General features: G+C 45.8%; 1 protein-coding gene and 1 long non-coding RNA gene across 7 annotated transcripts in view; one reads left to right on the top strand and one right to left on the bottom strand.

Moving 5' to 3' along the window:
• The window catches only part of LOC118372296 (A disintegrin and metalloproteinase with thrombospondin motifs 7), a 200,145-nt gene that overhangs the window by 68,803 nt on the left and 111,679 nt on the right, over positions 1-19,663 (top strand). Inside the window, exons 10-12 of the mRNA XM_052500303.1 lie at positions 11,184-11,276; positions 12,686-12,831; positions 19,137-19,306. Of these exons, the coding sequence (XP_052356263.1) occupies positions 11,184-11,276; positions 12,686-12,831; positions 19,137-19,306 (409 nt within the window). The remainder of the gene's footprint in view (positions 1-11,183; positions 11,277-12,685; positions 12,832-19,136; positions 19,307-19,663) is intronic.
• On the bottom strand, positions 3,026-4,459 carry LOC127916952 (uncharacterized). Of its 6 annotated transcripts, none has more exons than XR_008096708.1 (4): positions 4,117-4,459; positions 3,691-3,878; positions 3,254-3,629; positions 3,026-3,159 (listed from the first exon to the last, which is right to left on the bottom strand). It is a non-coding gene; the product is annotated as an uncharacterized LOC127916952 (long non-coding RNA). The 6 variants fall into 6 exon arrangements; XR_008096709.1 differs by lacking the exon at positions 3,026-3,159 and having other exon boundaries at positions 3,187-3,629; positions 4,117-4,163; positions 4,211-4,459; XR_008096710.1 differs by lacking the exon at positions 3,026-3,159 and having other exon boundaries at positions 3,187-3,629; positions 3,691-3,831; positions 4,211-4,459.

Here is a 19,663-nt window from a genome sequence, read left to right on the forward strand (position 1 = left end):
AACCCTCATCACAGCTCTCCCCTTCTCACTTCTCCTCTTGTCCTCTCTGTCCTACAACCCTCATCACAACTCTCCCCTTCTCACTTCTCCTCTTGTCCTCTCTGTCCTTACAACCCTCATCACAACTCTCCCCTTCTCACTTCTCCTCTTGTCCTCTCTGTCCTACAACCCTCATCACAACTCTCCCCTTCTCACTTCTCCTCTTGTCCTCTCTGTCCTACAACCATCATCACAACTCTCCCCTTCTCCCTTCTCTTGTCCTCTCTGTCCTATAACCATCATCACAACTCTCCCCTTCTCCCTTCTCTTGTCCTCTCTGTCCTACAACCCTCAGCACAGTTCTCCCCTTCTCACTTCTCCTCTTGTCCTCTCTGTCCTACAACCCTCATCACAGCTCTCCCCTTCTCACTTCTCTTGTCCTCTGTTCTACAACCCTCATCACAGCTCTCCCCTTCTCACTTCTCCTCTTGTCCTCTCTGTCCTACAACCCTCATCACAGCTCTCCCCTTCTCACTTCTCTTGTCCTCTGTTCTACAACCCTCATCACAGCTCTCCCCTTCTCACTTCTCCTCTTGTCCTCTCTGTCCTACAACCCTCATCACAGCTCTCCCCTTCTCACTTCTCTTGTCCTCTGTTCTACAACCCTCATCACAGCTCTCCCCTTCTCACTTCTCCTCTTGTCCTCTCTGTCCTACAACCCTCATCACAACTCTCCCCTTCTCTTGTCCTCTGTCCTACAACCCTCATCACAACTCTTACCTTCTCACTTCTCCTCTTGTCCTCTCTGTTCTACAACCCTCATCACAGCTCTCCCCTTCTCCCTTCTCTTGTCCTCTCTGTCCTACAACCCTCATCACAGCTCTCCCCTTCTCACTTCTCCTCTTGTCCTCTCTGTCCTATAACCCTCATCACAGCTCTCCCCTTCTCACTTCTCCTCTTGTCCTCTCTGTCCTATAACCCTCATCACAACTCTTACCTTCTCACTGCTCCTCTTGTCCTCTCTGTTCTACAATCCTCATCACAGCTCTCCCCTTCTCCCTTCTCTTGTCCTCTCTGTCCTACAACCCTCATCACAGCTCTCCCCTTCTCACTTCTCCTCTTGTCCTCTCTGTCCTACAACCCTCATCACAGCTCTCCCCTTCTCACTTCTCCTCTTGTCCTCTCTGTCCTACAACCCTCATCACAACTCTCCCCTTCTCACTTCTCTTGTCCTCTGTTCTACAACCCTCATCACAGCTCTCCCCTTCTCACTTCTCTTGTCCTCTCTGTCCTACAACCCTCATCACAGCTCTCCCCTTCTCACTTCTCCTCTTGTCCTCTCTGTCCTACAACCATCATCACAACTCTCCCCTTCTCACTTCTCCTCTTGTCCTCTGTCCTACAACCCTCATCACAGCTCTCCCCATCTCACTTCTCCTCTTGTCCTCTGTCCTACAACCCTCATCACAGCTCTCCCCTTCTCACTTCTCTTGTCCTCTCTGTCCTACAACCCTCATCACAGCTCTCCCCTTCTCACTTCTCTTGTCCTCTCTGTCCTACAACCCTCATCACAGCTCTCCCCTTCTCACTTCTCCTCTTGTCCTCTCTGTCCTACAACCATCATCACAACTCTCCCCTTCTCTTGTCCTCTGTCCTACAACCCTCATCACAACTCTTACCTTCTCACTTCTCCTCTTGTCCTCTCTGTTCTACAGCCCTCATCACAGCTCTCCCCTTCTCCCTTCTCTTGTCCTCTCTGTCCTACAACCCTCATCACAACTCTTACCTTCTCACTTCTCCTCTTGTCCTCCTCTTCACTAACATTGCTCTTCATTCCCCCACTAGTTACTGTAACCCTGCATCACCTTCTTCTCCCTCAATCGCTTCCTTACTGCTCTCTGTCTTTATTCTCACATCACCCTCCATTTTGCTCTTTACTCCCCCACTCCTCATTACTCCTCATCTGCATTACTCCTCCACTCCTCATTCTCATTATTCCTCATCCTCATTACTCCTCCACTCATAATTTCTCCCCATCCTCTTTACGCCTTATCCTCTTTACTCTTCATGCTCTTTACGCCTCATCCTCATTACTCCTCCACTCATCCTCATTACTCCTCATCCTCTTTATGCCTCATCCTCATTACTCCTCCACTCATCCTCATTCATCCTCATTACTCCTCCCCTCATCCTCATTAATCCTCATTACTCCTCATCCTCTTTACTCCTCCACTCCTCATCATTATTACTCCTCATCCTCATTACTCCTCATCATCATTATTCCTACACTCCTCATCATCTTTACTCCTCCACTCCTCATCCTTATTGCTCCTCATCCTCATTACTCCTCATCCTCTTTACTCCTCCACTCCTCATTCTCAATTACTCCTCATCCTCATTACTCCTCATCCTCATTACTCCTTATCCTTATTTCTCCTACACTCTTCCTCTTTACTTCTCCACTCATCGTCCATATTACTCCTCATCCTCATTACTCCTCATCCTCTTTACTCCTCCACTTCTCATCATCATTACTCCTCATTCTCATTACCCCTCATTCTCATTACTCCTCATTCTCATTACTCCTCATCCTCTTTACTCCTCTACTTCTCATCATCATTACTCCTCATTCTCATTACTCCTCATTCTCATTACTCCTCATCCTCATTACCCCCTCATCCATTACATCCTCATTCTCAGATTACTGCTCATTCTCACCCCTATAACCTCTCATCCTCATTACTCCCATCCTTATTTCTCCTCACTCATCCTCATTAAAACATCCTCCACCTCTCTCTCTCATTGCTCCATTAAAACATCCTCACTCCTCATCAGACTCTTTACTCCTCCACTCCTCATTCTCATTACTCCTCATCCTCTTTACTCCTCCATCCTCATTCTCACAGACTGCTGTCTGCTCCATTAAAAATCACTCCTCATCCTTATTTCTCCTACACTCTTCCTCTTTATCACCCCTATAACAGACTCTCCATTAAAACACAGACTGCTGTCTGCTCCATTAAAAAACATCACTCCTATAACTCATCAGACTGCTGTCTGCTCCATTAAAACATCACCCCTATAACCTCTCAACAGACTGCTGTCTGCTCCATTAAAACATCACCCCTATAACCTCTCAACAGACTGCTGTCTGCTCCATTAAAACATCACCCCTATAACCTCTCAACAGACTGGTGTCTGCTCCATTAAAACATCACACCTATAATCTCTCAACAGACTGCTGTCTGCTCCATTAAAACATCACCCCTATAACCTCTCAACAGACTGCTGTCTGCTCCATTAAAACATCACCCCTATAACCTCTCAACAGACTGCTGTCTGCTCCATTAAAACATCACCCCTATAACCTCTCAACAGACTGCTGTCTGCTCCATTAAAACATCACCCCTATAACCTCTCAACAGACTGCTGTCTGCTCCATTAAAACATCACCCCTATAACCTCTCAACAGACTGCTGTCTGCTCCATTAAAACATCACCCCTATAACCTCTCAACAGACTGCTGTCTGCTCCATTAAAACATCACCCCTATAACCTCTCAACAGACTGCTGTCTGCTCCATTAAAACATCACCCCTATAACCTCTCAACAGACTGCTGTCTGCTCCATTAAAACATCACCCCTATAACCTCTCAACAGACTGCTGTCCATTAAAACATCACCCCCATTCAAAAACATCACCCCTATAACCTCTCAACAGACTGCTGTCTGCTCCATTAAAACATCACCCCTATAACCTCTCAACAGACTGCTGTCTGCTCCATTAAAACATCACCCCTATAACCTCTCAACAGACTGCTGTCTGCTCCATTAAAACATCACCCCTATAACCTCTCAACAGACTGCTGTCTGCTCCATTAAAACATCACCCCTATAACCTCTCAACAGACTGCTGTCTGCTCCATTCAAAACAACAGATGCTGTCTGCTCCATTAAAACATCACCCCTATAACCTCTCAACAGACTGCTGTCTGCTCCATTAAAACATCACTGCTGTCTGCTCCATTAAAACCCTATAACCTCTCAACAGACTGGTGTCTGCTCCATTAAAACATCATCACCCTATAACCTCTCATCAGACTGCTGTCTGCTCCATTAAAACATCACCCCTATAACCTCTCAACAGACTGCTGTCTGCTCCATTAAAACATCACCCCTATAACCTCTCAACAGACTGGTGTCTGCTCCATTAAAACATCACCCCTATAACCTCTCAACAGACTGCTGTCTGCTCCATTAAAACATCACCCCTATAACCTCTCAACAGACTGGTGTCTGCTCCATTAAAACATCACCCCTATAACCTCTCAACAGACTGCTGTCTGCTTAAACCATATATGAGACATGCTCTCTAAGTGGCCACCAATCGCATCAATACACACAGCTTCCTGCGTCAGTACACACTGTGCAGCAATGCTCCGGCAATTGTCCATGTTATTGGAGTGACCGAATTTAAAGGGCAACACATTGGAACAAAAGCATTTCATCTTTAAAGCCCAGATGTGTTGGCAAACGAGCTACAAGCCAATACATGCATATAAGGTTCAAAGTGGCAAGCTTTATGGTTTAGGACACTCAGGCCTATTGGATTCACAAGTCTTTGTTTGTCTAAAAGTGTTTACAGAAAAAGGTTCAGAGAGTTTTAGACACACAAGCATATGTTGTCTTGGTTCCAGTCACGCTGCTGAAGGAAATTTTCCAGTTTTCATTCCGTTTACATTTCATGATGAAGGGGAAGACCCACAGAAGAACATACACAGAATCTGTGTTAACAGCATACGCTCATCCCCAGCGGACTTCTCAAAACGTTAATGAGAGGAACAGGTTCAATGAGTTCATCTGTACGTTAATGAACAATCATGATTCCAATAGTACCCTTTTGATAGAAAATGCCTGCTGACAGTTGATTGCCGTAGGCTTCACTGTAATGTGAAAAAGATGCCGTGAGCGATAATACACTGGTCTCACATTTTAAACAGTACATACATAAACAAGCAGCCTATAGGTTCCCCATATTTACCTAATACACCCCTCGGGAATTCCTCGCTTGCCGCTTGATTGAATAGCGTCCCCCTTAACTGTAACAGTTTTTGACAGAATCTGAGGGGGCCTATATGTGTTGGGTTAAAGGAAAATGGGGTGATTTGCTCGAATTACCAGCGAGCTGCTGCGAGGGCCAGAAAGATAAACTCTCAGCCGCCTCGGGAGGCGGAAATAGAGCCGCCGAATGTGTATCCATTTATCACTTCTGGAATTATGGCGATTTGAGCTGGAATTACACCCGTTCCCCCTGTCAAAATGGATGTTTGGTATATCTGGCGCTTGGAAACCGTCAAGGTTTAAGTGGTTAGAACAACTGGCGCGAGACAGCGGGGAGGATAGCTGATTAACAAGCCCCTTGCTGGGCACTGAGCTCATAATTTGAGCTCATTGAGGAGTTATGCAGTGAAGTCAGCTAGAACAGGATGGATGGTGGCGCAGGACTGTGTTCCTGCAGACTTTACATAGAATTCCTCTGGCAGGGTGTTGTGTTGTGGAAACCACGTATTTTACACCAAAACCTCTGCTTTCTAAACTGCCCTGTAAGGTTGAGAAAAATAGAGAGGGAGGGAGTGGGGAGTAGAGAGGGAGGGAGTGGGGAGAGAGAGGAAGGGAGTGGGGAGAGAGAGGGAGGGAGTGGAGAGAGAGAGGGAGGGAGGGAGGAGAGAGAGAGGGAGGGAGTGGGGGAGAGGAGGGAGGGAGTGGGGAGAGAGAGAGAGGGAGAGAGAGAGAGAGAGAGAGAGAGAGAGAGAGAGAGAGAGAGAGAGGGAGGGAGGGGGGGAGAGAGAGGAGGGAGTGGGGAGAGAGAGAGGGAGGGAGTGGGGGGAGAGAGAGAGAGGGAGTGGGAGAGAGAGAGAGGGAGTGGGGAGAGAGAGAGAGAGAGTGGAGAGAGAGAGAGAGAGAGAGAGGGAGGGGGGAGAGAGAGAGAGGAGAGGGGAGAGAGAGAGAGAGAGAGGGGAGAGTGGGGAGAGAGAGAGAGTGGGGAGAGAGAGAGAGAGGAGAGGAGAGAGAGAGAGAGAGGGAGGGAGTGGAGAGAGGAGAGAGAGAGAGAGAGAGAGAGAGGGAGGGTGAGGAGAGATGGAGAGAGAGAGGGAGGGAGGGGGAGAGAGAGAGAGAGAGATATGGGGAGGGAGTGGGGAGAGAGAGAGAGAGAGAGAGAGAGAGAGAGAGAGAGAGAGAGAGAGAGAGAGAGAGAGATATGTGGTTTGATGTCTCTAGTTTGAATGGTTAGAGTTACTGTCAGTAGGTTATTTTATGCTAATTAATGCAGAGAGGTGAGGTGTTTATCAGAGAGAGAGATTCTCATCCAGGGTTGGAGTTACTACAGCCCTTTGTATGAATAACATTAGCTACTCACTCCGTGTGCTTGGCTTTACAGGAAGCCCACCAGGGCAGGAAAGCAAGCGTGGGATAGATCATCTCCTTCAACCCTTTTTGGTGCTATTGCCAGGACTGAAGCAGGAAACCTGAATGGAATTAGGGAAACATTGGTTTCCTCCTCCCCTTTCGATAGTGGTTGGGAGGAGGACTATTTCTTTCTTGTTGAATTGACAACATTCCAAGATTAGAAGCAAGTGGTTGTGGGTTTTAAGGCTGAATCATAACTTCAGGTCTGAATTGACATTTATGCGTGATTTAGCAGGATTTAGTTATTCAGAGTTGGGATGTAATTTACTAGCTCGTTAGTAAGTAAGCGTTTCGTATACAACGAGGATACATGTTTAACATTCACGAACTGGCTGATGGAGGGATGAAGATATTAGATCAAATGAAGGGATGAATTGTAGTTGTATGGAGATTTAATAAGGAGAGCCCAAATAAAGAACCACGGTGTCATTATTAAATGTAACGTGGACAAGCTGTATGATGTAGTAAAGTATATGAAGACCGTCAAATACACAAACTATAAATCACTTTTGATAGCAGCATTAATATATCAAATGCTCATTAATATATGCGCGCACACACACACACACACATGGTTGGGCCTGAAGACTGTAAGAAATGTGCGTAGCAATAACTCCATTCCCTTGTGAAACACTAACCAGGTGTCCATCTTACTTTTTAATGCGAGTAAAGTACATGTCGTCTGATGGAAACCGATAATTTGCAAATTCTGACAAAGCAAAATACCTTTGACAAGGTGGGATCTTTTTGTGTCTGTAAAATGAATTATGCTAGAAATGGAGGTTATTTACATAACCATTATATCGAAGTAAACTTGGAGTCATGTGATATGTTGTGTGGTCCTCCCACTATGACTCAGGAAAGCATGCAGTTTATTAGGCTACAGATGAAATAAGTTCTGATGAACTTCACAGGGTGGTGAAAGTGCACGGTGACGAGCTTGATGCTCCTTTCCAATCAATATCCAGGGTCTTATTCTGGTGACATGAGGATTGACACTTGGCTGCTGCTTATTTTTATTTGTCAATCTTGCTCTTTTGTCTCTAATAATGTCATCATGCAGGTTCTACCCTCTGTATGTGTGAGTTGTTGGCTAGAGCACATGTACCAAAACCAGAGTGGGCCCCTCGCTGTATCACGCAACACACACAGTTTAAAATGTGATGGAACACACATTTCATTTATACTTCTTGTAATCGGTACATGGGAATTTAACCTCATAAATTATATTTATGTGCACTATGTCGTCACGCAACAAATCAACAAGTTCATTAGGTGGAAACACATCTCTGGTGGGAAAAATGAGCATATTGTTTTTCTGCAGATGTTAGAATTTTTAAATTCAAATTTGTCAACGATTGTATGGAGACCAAGCTACTGACACATCCATCATATCATTCCCCACAGAGGCTTACACACAAAGGCCCAAGCTCAGCATGCAGGGCTGACATGATGTTTCTGTTTACTTCTTCTTTGTTTTATCTCCATTTTGATAACCACAACAGTCTTCCGAGTATGACCGACTCCACCAGCCAATCTGTCTGCGATGTTTTATCTCCATTTTGATAACCACAACAGTCTTCCGATTATGAACGACTCGACCAGCCAATCTGTCTGCGATGTTTTATCTCCATTTTGATAACCACAACAGTCTTCCGAGTATGACCGACTCCACCAGCCAATCTGTCTGCGATGTTTGTCGAGTAATTGAAAAAGAAGGGCATCAGCTCTCTCACAGTTCGATAGATGTTTGTTCATTGTCCTCTAGCGTGTTCTAAAGCCGAACAGCTTCAAGAAGGTCAATACTAACGTCAGAATCAGACACCGCTGACCATTTGGCCTCTTCACAAACAAAATGTCAGTCCCCCCCACAAAAATACACACAAGTCTATCTCCATCGTCCCAATCTCCCAGCACCAGTCCGATAAACCCTGAAATCGTCCTTTTGGAGCTCTTATCTCAAGTCTCCACATTCAGCAATGGAGTAGATGGTGAAGTCCCAGTCGCCCCCCTCTCTCCTTGGTGTTGTGTGAGGGAGCAGACCATGTCTCTCTCCAGAGAGGCTTGTAGTAGCTTCCCAACGTGTCATCCCATGCCACCAGCTTGTACTTATCGCAGCACCAGGACGCCAGACCAGAGTCACTGTCTCTGACCTAGGGTCAATCTTTAAGAGTGCTCTCAGAGTCGGACGCACCTCTGGACACCCCCCTCAAGGCTCAGACACAAGCGATCTTCCTCATGATAAGAAAGCTTTACGGCGGGATAAAATGCTGAGCAGTGAACTCGGTACCATTTTGCCAGTGCAAAGGTTAAGACTTGGCTTGTGTATCAGCAAAGATTATGTAGGGGGCTCGGTGGGTGGTGTAGGAGGCTCGTGGGTGATGTAGGGGGCTCGGTGGGTGCTGTAGGAGGCTCGTGGGTGGTGTAGGAGGCTCGTGGGTGATGTAGGGGGCTCGGTGGGTGCTGTAGGAGGCTCGGTGGGTTACGTAGGGGGCTCAGTGGGTTACGTAGGGGGCTCAGTGGGTGATGTAGGGGGCTCAGTGGGTGACATGGGGGATCGTTGGGTGATGTAGGGGGCTCGGTGGGTGCTGTAGGAGTCTCAGTGGGTTACGTAGGGGGCTCAGTGGGTGATGTAGGGGGCTCAGTGGGTGACATAGGGGGATCGTTGGGTGATGTAGGATGCTCAGTGGGTGGTTTCTGGGGCTCGTGGGTGATGTAGGGGGCTCAGTGGGTGGTTTTGGGGGCTCGTGGGGGTTTCTGGGGCTCGGTGGGTGGCGTAGGGGGCTCGGTGGGTGGCGTAGGGGGCTCGGTGGGTGGCGTAGGGGGCTCGGTGGGTGGCGTAGGGGGCTCAGTGGGTGGCGTAGGGGGCTCTGTGGGTGACGTAGGGGGCTCGGTGGGTGACGTAGGGGGCTCGGTGTAGGACATCTACACCACCCGATGTCACAGGAAGGCCATAAAGATCATCATCAAGGACAACAACCACCCGAGCCACTGCCTGTTCACCCCGCTATCATCCAGAAGGCAAGGTCAGTACAGGTGCATCAAAGCTGGGACTGAGAGACTGAAAAACAGCTTCTATCTCAAGGCCATCAGACTGTTAAACAGCCACCACTAACATTTGAGTGGCTGCTGCCAACACACTGACTCAACTCCAGCCACTTTAATAATGGGAATTGATGGAAATTTATGTAAAATATATCACTAGCCACTTTAAACAATGCTACTTAATATAATGTTTACATACCCTACATTACTCATCTCATATGTATATACCGTACTCTATATCATCTACTGCATCTTTATGTAATACATGTATCACTAGCCACTTTAAACTATGCCACTTTGTTTACATACCCTACATTACTCATCTCATATGTATATACTGTACTCTATACCATCTGCTGCATCTTGCCTATGCCTTCTGTACCATCACTCATTCATATATCTTTATGTACATATTCTTATCCCTTTACACTTGTGTGTATAAGGTAGTAGTTTTGGAATTGTTAGGTTAGATGGTTATTACTGAATTTCGCTACACTCGCATTAACATCTGCTAACCATGTGACAAATACATTTGATTTGATTTGAAGCGTGTAATATAGTTTTCTAGCAAAGACCAACGCAGTACCAACTGTAAATAAATCAATAGTTTAATTCCACAAGATGGTTGACCAAGATGATTACCTAGTTAAAGTTGTGGCTAGCTAGCTAACTAAATGACCAACTAATTTTGCAAACTGCACATTTCGCTACACTCGCATGAAGCAATATTACCCAGCACTCCACAAAAACTGTCTCATAGCGAGTGACGTCACCAGTTGAAACACTACTAGCTCGCACCGCTATCTAGCTAGCCATTTCACACCGGTTACAACAGCATGGAAGGTTCTTTTGAAATATGCCCTCCTGTGGGGCTCAACATTGATTCATGAAGTATTCATGAAGTAACATCCCCAGATAGTGTAGAGAGAAATGACATCCTTAATGCCAGAGAGCATTACTTGACAGATGGCTACAGTACATATCATTTGATTCTGTAATGGTTTTCTTGGAACATATCATATTAATCCTAATCCTCGCTGTACGTCTCTGTCGTGTTTTAAACCCGGTAATGTTTGCTGCTCCAAATCCTTTCCTGAGCTAAACCTCTCGGGAAATAACCAGAGTAAATCAGATGTACTGTATGTTTTTGGATATGGCAGACGTGTGCCTCTCGCTTAATACCTCATCTTTATACACACATCGCCGCTACATGTCTACAGTAACTAGAAAATAAGACCATTAGTCACAGTTCACTACATTTTCACAATACTATATACAGTACCAGAACTGGATTGAAATAGTATAATAGTATATGAAATCGCTCAAATACTTTTAGTCGCTGTTTGAGCCAGCCTGGAGTGCCAGAAGGTCAGACTTTGCAGTGAAAGTTGGAATCCATAGTAATTCATAAGGCGACCCTATTTCGAGATCAACTGCTCATTACAACTTACTTCAATGTTCTTCTATTGAAAAATGTACATATCATGTCAGCTACACATTATTTAGATGTGTCTTCATGAAATGATGTCAGCCATCTCTCTCTACTGGGGCCCTGCCTCAGAAGACAGCTGGCTCTCATGCCCTTAGCAACTGTTCCCAGGGATGTTTTAATGTTTAATTCATCATGTTGGAGGCATAACTGAGTTGATGTGGGCAGGAAGTAACTACGACTCTTTGTCCCTTCCCTGTAGAACGTCTGCAGTACGTTGTGGTGCACTGTGGGGACAACTTGTCACTCAAAGCTGGATGGTGCAGTCGACGGGACCAGGTGTGGTGAGGACAAGGTGAGTGTAGACACTTCCTGGGACCAGGTTGGGAGAGGACAAGGTGAGTGTAGACACTTCCTGGGACCAGGTTGGGAGAGGACAAGGTGAGTGTAGACACTTCCTGGGACCAGGTTGGGAGAGGACAAGGTGAGTGTAGACACTTCCTGGGACCAGGTTGGGAGAGGACAAGGTGAGTGTAGACACTTCCTGGGACCAGGTTGGGTGAGGACTAGGTGAGTGTAGACACTTCCTGGGACCAGGTTGGGAGAGGACAAGGTGAGTGTAGACACTTCCTGGGACCAGGTTGGGAGAGGACAAGGTGAGTGAAGACACTTCCTGGGACCAGGTTGGGTGAGGACAAGGTGAGTGTAGACACTTCCTGGGACCAGGTTGGGAGAGGACAAGGTGAGTGAAGACACTTCCTGGGACCAGGTTGGGTGAGGACTAGGTGAGTGTAGACACTTCCTGGGACCAGGTGGGGTGAGGACTAGGTTATTGTAGACACTTCCTGGGACCAGGTGTGGTGAGGACAAGGTGAGTGTAGACACTTCCTGGGACCAGGTTGGGAGAGGACAAGGTGAGTGTAGACACTTCCTGGGACCAGGTTGGGAGAGGACAAGGTGAGTGTAGACACTTCCTGGGACCAGGTGAGGTGTAGACACTTCCTGGGACCAGGTTGGGAGAGGACAAGGTGAGTGTAGACACTTCCTGGGACCAGGTTGGTGGGAAGAGGACTAGGTGAGTTAGACACTTCCTGGGACCAGGTTGGGTGAGGACAAGGTGAGTGTAGACACTTCCTGGGACCAGGACTAGGTGAGTGTAGACACTTCCTGGGACCAGGTGGGTGAGGACTAGGTGAGTGTAGACACTTCCTGGGACCAGGACAAGGGGTAGACACTTCCTGGGACCTGAGAGGACAAGGTGAGTGTAGACACTTCCTGGGACCAGGTTGGGTGAGGACTGGGACCAGGTGAGTGTAGACACTTCCTGGGACCAGGTGAGGACTGGGACACTTCCTGAGGTGGACTGGGACCAGGTGAGACTTCCTGGGACCAGGTTGGGTGAGGACTAGGTGAGTGTAGACACTTCCTGGGACCAGGTGGGGTGAGGACTAGGTGAGTGTAGACACTTCCTGGGACCAGGTTGGGTGAGGACTAGGTGAGTGTATTTTATTCTCTTGATTTTCCTCCTCGTTACCAGGATGACTTGAGGAGTTAGGTAAAAAAAACTCATCTAAAATACATTTTAGAATTGCTAGCCCAATGTTGCTGTTTTTGGTAGTATGTTTGTAATCGTGCACTGGAGACTGTGTTTTTGTAACCCCAAACATAAAGAAATGATGAGTTAGTTCATGAAGACCTAGAAGATTATAAATCACAATGTTTCACTGAGCATCCAAGTGAAGTATTGAAATGTGTGATTGTCAGTGGTGCTTTGACGGGGAGTGTGTGGCGGTGGGACACCAGCCTGAGAGCGTCAAAGGGGGCTGGGCTCCATGGAGCGAGTGGTCTGCCTGTTCCAGAACCTGTGGGGCTGGAGTTCAGAACGCCCAGAGGGACTGCGTCAACCCAGTGTAAGTCCTAATGGATTAGTCTACGCACCTGCCCCGGAGAATTAGAATTAGTAGAACGCACATTCAAATTCAAAGCAACATTCTGTGGTGTGAACACCGGCAGGTACACCATCTTGTGTTATCTGGTTTCAGATGTATTTTTAAAGCAGAACACCAAGGGGCTCTCCCAGGAGGGGCACCGCTTACTGTTAGTATATAGTTTATGCTGTTGACTCATCAGTACTAAACAGGGACTTAAATAACCCTTAAAGCTACACTCTTTAACCTCTGTTTTCACCCACTATGAGGCACTAACATTACTATTTGTAAATAGTTGTTGGGTATTTGCCAATGTAACTACCTCTGAGTATTTTAATTCTGTGTTAACGTCCCCAAAGCCAAAGATGAGAGGGCTGTTTTTAGGGCAGTTACCACAGAATACTGTTAACAAACAGTAGTAGAAGAAGGCCTGCGCGTTTAAAAGCACAAAATATCAATCAGTATGTGGACATCGGTGTGTTTTTAAAAAACATTTACTTCACCTTTATTTAACCAGGTAGGCTAGTTGAGAACAAGTTCTCATTTGCAACTGCGACCTGGCCACGATAAAGCATAGCAGTTCGACACATACAACAACACAGAGTTACACATGGAATGAACAAAACATACAGTCAATAATACAATAGAAAAAAAAGAGTACAAAGTCTATATACAGTGAGTGCAAATTAGGTCAAATAAGGGAGTTAAGGCAATACATAGGCCATGGTGGCGAAGTAATTACAATATGGCAATTAAACACTGGAATGGTAGATGTGCAAAAGATGGATGTGCAAGTAGAGATACTGTGGTGCAAAAGGAGCAAAATAAATAAATACAGTATGGGGATGAGGTAGATAGATTGGCTGTATACAGATGGGCTATGAACAGGTGCAGTGATCTGTGAGCCTCTCTGACACCTGGTTCTTAAAGCTAGTGAGGGAGATGGGAATCTCCAGCTTCAGTGATTTTGCAGTTCATTCCAGTCAGTGGCAGCAGAGAACTGGAAGGAAAGGCGACCAAAGGAAGAATTGGCTTTGGGGGTGACAAGTGAGATATACCTGCTGGAGCGTGTGCTACGAGTGGGTGCTGCTATGGTGACCAGAGCGCTGAGATAGGGCGGGGCTTTACCTAGCAGAGACTTGTAGATAACCTGTAGCCAGTGGGTTTGGCAACGAGTATGAAGCGAGGCCAAGACCGATGTCCAGGTACTGTACGTATCAGATATTCCAGTGGACTATACATGCAGACCATGCTCCATCAGACCATGTTCCATCAGACCATGCTCCATCAGACCATGTTCCATCAGACCATGTTCCATCAGACCATGTTCCATCAGACCATGCTCCATCAGACCATGCTCCATCAGACCATGTTCCATCAGACCATGTTCCATCAGACCATGTTCCATCAGACCATGCTCCATCAGACCATGTTCCATCAGACCATGTTCCATCAGACCATGTTCCATCAGACCATGCTCCATCAGACCATGTTCCATCAGACCATGTTCAGACCATGTTCCATCAGACCATGTTCCATCAGACCATGTTCCATCAGACCATGCTCCATCAGACCATGCTCCATCAGACCATGTTCCATCAGACCATGTTCCATCAGACCATGTTCCATCAGACCATGTTCCATCAGACCATGCTCCATCAGACCATGTTCCATCAGACCATGCTCCATCAGACCACCATCAGATGTTCCATCAGACCATGCATGTTCCATCAGACCATGTTCCATCAGACCATGTTCCATCAGACCATGCTCCATCAGACCATGAGACCATGTTCCATCAGACCATGTTCCATTCCATCAGACCATGCTCCATCAGACCATGACCTCCATCAGACCATGTTCCATCAGACCATGTTCCATCAGACCATCCATCAGACCATGTTCCATCAGACCATGTTCCATCAGACCATGTTCCATCAGACCATGTTCCATCAGACCATGCTCCATCAGACCATGTTCCATCAGACCATGTTCCATCAGACCATGTTCCATCAGACCATGTTCCATCAGACCATGCTCCATCAGACCATGTTCCATCAGACCATGTTCCATCAGACCATGCTCCATCAGACCATGCTCCATCAGACCATGCTCCATCAGACCATGCTCCATCAGACCATGCTCCATCACAGACCATGCTCCATCAGACCATGCTCCATCAGACCATGCTCCATCAGACCATGCTCCATCAGACCATGCTCCATCAGACCATGCTCCATCAGACCATGCTCCATCAGACCATGTTCCATCAGACCATGCTCCATCAGACCATCCATCAGACCACCATGACCATGCTCCATCCATCAGACCATGCTCCATCAGACCATGCTCCATCAGACCATGCTCCATCAGACCATGCTCCATCAGACCATGCTCCATCAGACCATGCTCCATCAGACCATGCTCCATCAGACCATGCTCCATCAGACCATGCTCCATCAGACCATGCTCCATCAGACCATGCTCCATCAGACCATGTTCCATCAGACCATGCTCCATCAGACCATGTTCCATCAGACCATGCTCCATCAGACCATGCTCCATCTTAGTTAACAGAACACATTTAATCCATGTATGACACATTTCTGTGAACCATGTCACTTATTGAACACAGAGTGTCACCACCCTACCAAAATCTTACTTGGCTAATATGTTAGGAACTGAATACTCTTCTCATTCATTCTCATTGAATAGAGTAATCATTTTTTAAATCATTATAGTTGTTGGATATTGAGTGGAGTCGTTTTCAAATAGAGTCCAAGGTCTGTTCAGTGTCATCCATCCAAAAACGTATTTCTGTGGTACCTTATTTACTGTCTTGTTGCCGTGTTTGTGTTGCTCTGCTTGGAGGCGTAGGCCTATTCTGACTTGCCTCTTCATTTGTGCATGGCATTGACACTCAAATCCAATGCTGAGACAAAGAGAGAGTCCTTGCGTTTTGAAATAAACCGTGTTGTACTCAATATAATTTTTCTTTTATATTTTTCCACTTTTATCTTTCTTATTTGTTGGAATATTGTCCTTTTTGAGGATCTCTGTTCTGCCCTCCTGAATCTGTTCCTGGATCCTGGCTCTAGACAAAGACACAGTGTTCAGTATATGAGCCATCGGGCCTCCTGGCTCTAGACAGAGATACCGTGTTCAGTATATGAGCCATCGGGCCTCCTGGCTCTAGACAAAGGCACAGTGTTCAGTATGAGCCATCGGGCCTCCTGGCTCTAGACAAAGGCACAGTGTTCAGTATGAGCCATCGGGCCTCCTGGCTCTAGACAAAGGCACAGTGTTCAGTATATGAGCCATCGGGCCTCCTGGCTCTAGACAAAGACACCGTGTTCAGTATGTGAGCCATCAGGGGCCTCCTGGCTCACTGCGTTAGACAAAGACACGGTATTCAGTATATGAGCCATCAGGGGCCTCCTGGCTAACTGCGTTAGACAAAGACACAGTATTCAGTATATGAGCCATCAGGGGCCTCCTGGCTCACTGTGTTAGACAAAGACACGGTATTCAGTATATGAGCCATCAGTGGCCTCCTGGCTCACTGTGTTAGACAAAGACACGGTATTCAGTATATGAGCCATCAGGGGCCTCCTGGCTAACTGTGTTAGACAAAGACACCGTGTTCAGTATGTGAGCCATCAGCGGCCTCCTGGCTCACTGTTAAACAAAGACACCGTGTTCAGTACATGAGCCATCAGGGGCCTCCTGGCTCACTGTTAAACAAAGACACCGTGTTCAGTACATGAGCCATCAGGGGCCTCCTGGCTCACTGTGTTAGACAAAGACACTGTGTTCAGTATATGAGCCATCGGGCCTCCTGGCTCACTGTGTTAGACAAAGACACCGTGTTCAGTATATGAGCCATCGGGCCTCCTGGCTCACTGTGTTAGACAAAGACACCGTGTTCAGTATGTGAGCCATCAGGGGCCTCGTTTATAAAATGTATTTAGCTTTTATACAAATGGTCTGCGTATGTTCACTACTCAATTTATGAAACGTCTATATTCTTTATGTTGTATAAGTCACACATGTAAGCATGTTTATTTTTATTTACACTACATGCAAAATAAAATGAAGTTCATCGTTTATGAATCAAAATGCTGGCATCGATTTTCACGTGCGCCCAGATTATGATGAAATGTGTACCTAAGAACATTTAGGCCCCAGTCAGGCTGAACTGCCACCTGTTTCTGTGCTCAACGGGAACCACCAGAGACGAGGCAAAGAGTAGCACTGGCAGACATTTTGATTGATCCAATAGGATTGTGTTAGGAGTTCATAGTTTCCCGACACGGAAGAGAGAGAAGTGGCAGACATTTTGATTGATCCAATAGGATTGTGTTAGCAGTTCATAGTTTCCCGACACGGAAGAGAGAGAAGTGGCAGACATTTTGATTGATGGGATCAATAGGATTGTGTTAGGAGTTCATAGCTTCCTGACACGGAAGAGAGAGAAGTGGCAGACATTTTGATTGATCCAATAGGATTGTGTTAGGAGTTCATAGTTTCCCGACATGGAAGAGAGAGAAGTGGCAGACATTTTGATTGATCCAATAGGATTGTGTTAGGAGTTCATAGTTTCCTGACATGGAAGAGAGAGAAGTGGCAGACATTTTGATTGATCCAATAGGATTGTGTTAGGAGTTCATAGTTTCCCGACACGGAAGAGAGAGAAGTGGCAGACATTTTGATTGATCCAATAGGATTGTGTTAGGAGTTCATAGTTTCCCGACATGGAAGAGAGAGAAGTGGCAGACATTTTGATTGATCCAATAGGATTGTGTTAGGAGTTCATAGTTTCCCGACACGGAAGAGAGAGAAGTGGCAGACATTTTGATTGATTGATCCAATAGGATTGTGTTAGGAGTTCATAGTTTCCCGACACGGAAGAGAGAGAAGTGGCAGACATTTTGATTGATTGATCCAATAGGATTGTGTTAGGAGTTCATAGTTTCCCGACATGGAAGAGAGAGAAGTGGCAGACATTTTGATTGATCCAATAGGATTGTGTTAGGAGTTCATTTAGTTTCCAATAGGATTGTGTTAGGAGTTCATAGGACACGGAAGAGAGAAGTGGCAGACATTTTGATTGATTGATCCAATAGGATTGTGTTAGGAGTTCATAGTTTCCCGACACGGAAGAGAGAGAAGTGGCAGACATTTTGATTGATCCAATAGGATTGTGTTAGGAGTTCATAGTTTCCCGACACGGAAGAGAGAGAAGTGGCAGACATTTTGATTGATGGGATCCAATAGGATTGTGTTAGGAGTTCATAGTTTCCCGACACGGAAGAGAGAGAAGTGGCAGACATTTTGATTGATGGGATCCAATAGGATTGTGTTAGGAGTTCATAGTTTCCCGACACGGAAGAGAGAGAAGTGGCAGAAAAGGCAGCACTGTGCTGTTGGGGCTACCAGAGGACTGGCATTGGGCAGCGGTGAAAAGTACTGTAAAAATAATTTAAAGTACTACTGAAATAGTTTTTTTGAGTATCTGTACCTTACTTTACTATTTATATTTTTACAACTTTTACTTTTACTTCACTACATTCCTGACAACCAGAAGTACTTGTTATATTTTGAATGCTTGCTTAGCAGGACAGGATAATGGTTCAATTTCCATTACAATGCCTTACAATAGAGGAGAGAACTCACTTGAGGACCGCTTGAAGAGCATTAGCATTCATAAGAGGAGTGTCTCTGATTGCAGTTATCATTGGTTGTGTTGGTAAGGACTTCACCGCATCATCACTTATGTCATCCCTTTATTTTCAATGACCAATGAACATGAAATGCACATTATGTTCACAAAATAACATGTATATATAAATAACATTACAACCATCGAATTACAACCATCGAACTGTCATTTAAGTTTGCGCTGTAGTCTCATTTTCACCTCATCACCTGATTTACTTAAAGGCCCAGTGCAGTCAAAAACTAGATTTCCCTGTGATTTTATATGTAATTCCACACTGAGTTGGAATAATTATTTTAAATTATGAAAATTATGATAATGCCCTTTTAGTGTAAGATCTGTTTGAAAAGACTTCCTGAAATTTCAGCCTGTATTGGTGGGATGGCCAGGCTTGTAAAAGATACTGTATCTATGTCAATGTGAGTCACCAGTGTTGAGCCCCCCCCGGTTGTCACATGCCCTACAGCCACCTGAAAATACTATTATCATCTATTATCATCCATTTAAAGACATGCCTGTTTGTCCACTAACAGGATGACACTCCGCTCTACTCTCTCCTCTCCTCCAGTCCCAAGTACGGAGGGAAGTACTGCGTGGGGGAGCGAAGGCGCTACAAGATCTGTAACAGCACCCGCTGCCCCCCCAACCAGCCCTCCTTCAGACTCATCCAGTGCAGTCACTTTAACACCATGCTTTACAAGGGCAAGTTCTACAAATGGGTGCAGGTCAACAACCGAGGTGAGTGTGCGTTGTTCTAGCTCGATACTGTAACATAAACTCTTACACCCCAAAGTAACTAAATAACACAGAATACATTTCCAGATGTTCGATTTTAGCCTGTATGTTTTGTCGACTTTAGAGTGACAGTGCAAACAAGAGGAAATACACTGTCACTTCATAAACATTTTTCAAAACCATTCATTGTTCGACATCCGAGCAAAGGCCTGTAGCCATTTCATGTCAATAAAGCAGGTGATGTGAGTTGCGTATTTGTTGCCTTCCAAACACCATTGTGAAGAAATTCAATTTGCATTCCAAACACCATTATAGCCATGACATTTCTGTCTATTGACTGAAATGTTGGTTTGAGATCCA

This window comes from Oncorhynchus keta, unplaced genomic scaffold (assembly GCF_023373465.1).
Source record: "Oncorhynchus keta strain PuntledgeMale-10-30-2019 unplaced genomic scaffold, Oket_V2 Un_contig_1027_pilon_pilon, whole genome shotgun sequence".
NCBI lineage: Eukaryota > Metazoa > Chordata > Actinopteri > Salmoniformes > Salmonidae > Oncorhynchus > Oncorhynchus keta.